At 40.0% G+C, this 5357-nt stretch overlaps 1 protein-coding gene across 1 annotated transcript; it reads left to right on the forward strand.

Annotated features, from left to right (window-relative positions):
• Positions 1 to 536: 536 nt before the first annotated feature.
• LOC122032692 lies at positions 537 to 2401 on the forward strand. The gene is made up of 3 exons (XM_042592010.1): positions 537 to 1387; positions 1781 to 2009; positions 2106 to 2401. Exons 1-3 carry the CDS (start codon positions 576 to 578, stop codon positions 2268 to 2270), a joined length of 1206 nt encoding a protein of 401 aa, XP_042447944.1. The 5' UTR covers positions 537 to 575; the 3' UTR covers positions 2271 to 2401.
• The last annotated feature ends 2956 nt before the right edge of the window (positions 2402 to 5357 follow it).

Genomic DNA, 5357 nt, shown 5'->3' on the forward strand with positions numbered 1-5357 from the left:
ACAATGAATTCAAGAAGGAATCACAATTAATTATGATCGGATTGTAGTCACGAATTAACCGTAATTATAAGTAGTTTACCTCCTAAATCATTTTTTTTTTTTGAATCAAAAGATCTAGACTCAATAACCTCTGGGCTGTAAAAATTGAGGATTAATCGATTTTTGACTTTGGTCGTTATATCAGTGGACCTTCTAGAATTTAATCCTACTCCGGATCCATATGAATCACCGTATCGTTATTCATTATGTCCCAATCGTTTTCCCGCTAATAATTGTAGCATATCCGATCCGACATCTCCACCATTATCGGGTTGAGGTGGACGGATCATGTGGCACCGAGCGAGACACCGCATCCCGACACGTTTCACCAAACCTTCTTCTACACTGGATCCCATCGTCTCATATCTCGTTCGCGCCGAGACACGCTCCTATCTGTCATATCGAACTTTGGGGACGCGACGTGTACACGGGCCCCCAGCCCGTTCCGAAGCCGAACCGCATACCCGCCGATTCGCCATCTCTCTTTCGGTCTTTCCCAACCACATCTTACTCACGCGTCTCTCACGTGCGTCGACATGCCGCCTTCCCCTTCCGCCCACCAATCACACGGCCAGAAGCGGCTTACATTCCATCCCCACGTCCCTCAACTAACGCCTCCTCCCAACCGTCCGATTCGCCCATTCCCTTTATATTTCCTCGGTCTTTCTCATATCTGCCTCTCTCTGTCTCTCGCCTCTCGAACCGAAACAATGGAAGGAGGCCGCGCCCTTCTCTTACACTGTGCCGCCTCCGCCTTCTTCATCCTCTCCGCCACCGTACTCTACCTCAACTGCGCCGCTGGCGCAGTCAACCACCCATTCCTTCTCACCTCGGCTTGCTTTGCCGTCGCCTCCGCGCTGCTCGCCTGGTTGCGCCTCCTCCGAATCCGATCTTCCCGCAAGGGTCTCCCCGTCCGATGGTCTATCGGTGCTTCAGAAGATACCTCGAGAAAATTCTCCCGTAAGTGCGGGAAGGTCGCCCGAGAGGGGGTGGTTCTATTCGGCAATGGAGATGTGTACGAAGGGGAGTTATCCAGGGGACGGTGCCACGGGAGCGGGGTATATTACTTCTACGCGAAGGGGAGGTACGAGGGAGATTGGATCGACGGGAAGTACGAGGGGCACGGGATCGAGAGCTGGGCGCGTGGGAGCCAGTACCTGGGGCAGTACCGGCAGGGGATGCGACACGGCTTCGGGACGTACCGGTTCTACGAGGGAGACAGCTATTCCGGAGAGTGGGTTGGCGGCCAGAGCCACGGATGCGGCGTGCAAAGCTGCTCCGACGATAGTTTCTACGCGGGCGAGTTCAAGGGCGGCGTCAAGCACGGCCTCGGCCGATATCGGTTCAGGTGACAAATTAGTCTCTTTGATAAACTAGTCATGGACTTGATGCACCTCGATTCCTCTACTTGGATTAATAATAACGGATATAACCCTACTTTTGCTGCTCCTGTTCAAAAAAAAAAAAAGTCCAAATGTTTTTTTTTTGTTTGCCTCTGCGCTGTCGAATTCGATCTTAAATGCTTTTGTGGACCTGGCTTCAGTTCGTCACCTGTGCCCGATGAATGATTTCTTTTAGGTTTTTCCGTATGGAGTTAATGATCGCAGAAATAATGCATAATACGGAGACTATGCTGCCAATCTATTACATGTTTCGGCGAATTCCATTATCCATGATCGGAGAGCGATCATGAATTTGTATTCTCCGCCTACAATTAGGTGATTGAACTGGTGGCTTGCAGGAATGGTGATGAGTACGGCGGCGAATACTTTGGCGACAAAATCCACGGATTTGGGGTTTACAAATTTGCCAATGGCCACCGCTACGAGGGCTCATGGCATGAGGGCAGGAGGCAGGGCTTCGGAACATACACATTTTGGAACGGCGAAGCAAGAGCTGGTGAGTGGGACAATGGCACTTTAAGGAACAGGCTCCAAGCTTCAGATCCTGCAATCAAACGTGCTGTTGAGGTATGCATCTCGATCCATCATGGATAGACAATAGAAAAAACAAAAAAAAGCACACTGTGTAATTCTCATCCAATTGAATCCTCTTCATTGGTTTAGGCCGCGAGGAAGTTTGCAGAAGATGCAGCTAAAATTCCTCAGATGGAGGAGCAAGTCAGAAAGGCCGTCTCAGCCGCAAACAAAGCTGCCATAGTTGCTCGAGTCATCGCCATGAGGGCCGTTCAAAACCAGAAAGAGGGCAAATTCTGCGACATTAATGTGTGAGTTTACACATCCAACTTAGTGCATTTTGTCACAACATGATAAACGCCTCTGGGAGTCATTGGTGGCGATCAGTTGTAAACACATACAACCGTCCGACGTCAGTGGAAAGAACGTTAGATAGAAATCTAAAAGAAGCTGACACTAAGTGTTAGGAATCTTGCTTATAAATCCAACACTCTCAGGGCTTGCACTGCGTAGATAAGCCCTTTCCCAATGTAGAAATTTTCATTATCAAGGATTTGCAAAGCAAATTGCTAAATTCTGATTCGTCTCACGATCTCTTCTGCTGCTTTTTGGGACGTGCTCGAGTTGAAAGTTGAAACTCGAATGTGAAGCGCACTAGAGTAACATGCCACTGTTGCAGAATCTTACAGCCATGTCGACAAGCTCCACCTACTCCCACCTGCAGTCCACTAAAGAATGCAATCGCTTATGCAATCCTGTTGACCTTGATGGTTTTGTTTTTTCAAATGGTCGAGCGTTTTTAACTATGCACTTTCATTTGAAAGTATATGATTGACCTGCTTTTCCTTCTCATGAATGAAAAGTAATGTTGTTGAGTGATTTGAACTCGATCTGTCGTGGCTATATTGCGGGTTCTGCTGTTGATTACACAGGAAGTAATCGAGTGCCAGAAGAGATATCGACTGGCTCCTTCCTTTTTACCAATTTCATCCTGGCAAGTTAGTGCTCCGTGGCAAGTTGTCACAGACTTTTCTTCAAGCAGGACGCATGTAGATGTGGCTCTGATGTTTACTTAGCTGGTGGTGGACTGGAGACAGGAGACGAGAGGGTGGGAAGCTAGACGAAAGGGGGCCGAAAGAACTAAGCTTTTTTTTATTTGTTATTAGATATCCAATTCATGCCGATTAATTTTAGGAACGATCGCTTCAGTATCATAGAAATTTTCTGACTCATTAGTCCAGTGAAGGTGGACTCGATCCTTGAATATTTGAAATGAAAAATGAAAAGAACTAAGTGAAAAGGAGGAAGGAAATTATCTTCTGGTAAGTTTTTTTAATATGCCAGACATTTTGAACTGGTTAAATCCCCAGCCGAAAGCATTATGTTTGAAACTAATCCATTTGCATGGATTCCTATGCGGCAAATATATCCATTATTTTGGACTCAAGCTAAACTAAAAACGTAACGTAGCTTTCAAATGATGCATATATTTTGATTGTGTTCAGTATCATCTGTTCCAATAATTCAAAATCTTAGACTTGTTTGTAGATGGAGTTGGATTGCTATTGTTCATTTTTATAGCTTCATTTGCAATTTATTTATTAATTGGAGCAAAAGTGCAGCTGAGATAGCGGCCCTTCTAGGATGGTCCTATACTCTCTAAACAAAAATAAATCATAACAGTAATTATCTTATGCAGAGGTTGTTTGTATAAGAAAAGTTAGATAATGAATGAGATATTTTTATATTCATTAAAAATTAATTCTAAAATTATCGTAATTTATTTATTTAAAAAAGTTAAATCCACTATCTTAATTATCTTACTAGTATTGATTTCATGAATATAAAAAGAAGTAAATATATCTATACATATGTTAGGCGCGTAATGGGGTGACACTAGGTCATTAGTTTTTAGAAATCGATCCTTGACTATTACGTCAAAAATATCATGCATCTATCGTCTGTTATGTCTTGAGACGCATAATTTATTTATTAATATGATAAAAGATGATTTATTCGTCCTTAACATCTTTGTCAGACCGTTCATATTTAAATTATAATTATGAATGACTATTAATCATTAATACAGAGAAGGTATATGTAAAAATATCAAAATTTAATTCCACAAGCTAATAGAATAATATATCTTAATCATCAAACCGTCTAAAGAAACACCCACAATTAATTTATTAAGCATCTAGGCTAAATTCTTTATTTTCTTCCTTTCGTCGGGCACCATATGTATGCATTCCGCTATAAAAGGTGCGTTGAGTTTAATGATGATCACGTCCTGGATCATAAAAAACTAACACTGATCTTTACGCAAGGAGTGGCGTGCGTTGAATGGCCATCTTATAAAACTTAAGAAAATGATTAATAAAGACAAGCCCATTGAATAAGAAAACTGAATAGCACAAAAATATTAGTGTTTTCAATCACTCAGTTAAAAATATAATAACGTTCACGTCAAATATTTTTCACCGTCGCCCCCACAATAAAACGAAGAGAGCTGATTCAAACCCTTATCCATTAATATAAATCTATACTTATAATCACTGCTATAGTAAATCTATGACTATCTGATCAATTGGACACCCATGGAAAGAGTGATTTTCAATCACACATAAAGCGAGTGTTAATTTCTGATTCCCTTAGTAGACGATGAGTGGTTGTACTTGAGAAGCAAGAAATCATTTCGATATTATCCGTTTGTTTTTTTTTATAGTCAGAGCATGCTTATCCATTTGAATAATAAAAAAAAATCCTAAGAGAAATCTTCTTCTGCGTCACCCAATCGAGAGACATGATAAGATACGAAATGATTTCTTTCTGACATGTTTTTAGTAAAAAAAAAATAAATCTCGTCGGATTTCTAAGCCTTTGGCGAACTTTTTGCACAAACGTATAAATTATTCAATTGATTTGACCAACACACCAATTTCTCTCAGCCGAAAGCGTATATGATCTTCCTAAAGATTATGGACTAAATTTCACTTGGTAAAAATAAAAAAGACATCTTTATTTTTATTGAAATAGTTAAAGCAACATCTTTTTTGATTTTTTTCTATAAAAGTACGGATCATAATTATTATATAATTATAGAAAACTGATACGTATACTTAGTACTATGATTTCTTAACTATTATATAATTATAAGAATTATGATTTTTATAACAGTTATAATTACCCTTATAATTTAAAAAGTATTATAATATAATTCCGATTAATATTTATCAGAAATAAATTATCTAAATATAACTACCGTGATTTGTGTTGATTATTGTTGATTGAATACAATATAATTTATTATTGTTGATGAGAATTCAAAATATTTATGATTTTTTATCTAATCCGGTATATAAGTTTACAAAATACTTAAATCATATACCATAGTTTTAAAAT

Source organism: Zingiber officinale, chromosome 11A (assembly GCF_018446385.1).
Source record: "Zingiber officinale cultivar Zhangliang chromosome 11A, Zo_v1.1, whole genome shotgun sequence".
In the NCBI taxonomy this organism is placed as follows: Eukaryota; Viridiplantae; Streptophyta; class Magnoliopsida; order Zingiberales; family Zingiberaceae; genus Zingiber; species Zingiber officinale.

What these genes read in the sequence shown, in the direction of transcription:
- LOC122032692 (XM_042592010.1), top strand. Translation starts at nt 576, where the DNA reads ATGCCGCCTTCCCCTTCCGCCCACCAATCACACGGCCAGAAGCGGCTT. An exon ending in CTCGGCCGATATCGGTTCAG is followed by an intron (nt 1,388 to 1,780) that starts GTGACAAATTAG and finishes GGTGGCTTGCAG; the next exon opens with GAATGGTGATGAGTACGGCG. An exon ending in CAATCAAACGTGCTGTTGAG is followed by an intron (nt 2,010 to 2,105) that starts GTATGCATCTCG and finishes TCATTGGTTTAG; the next exon opens with GCCGCGAGGAAGTTTGCAGA.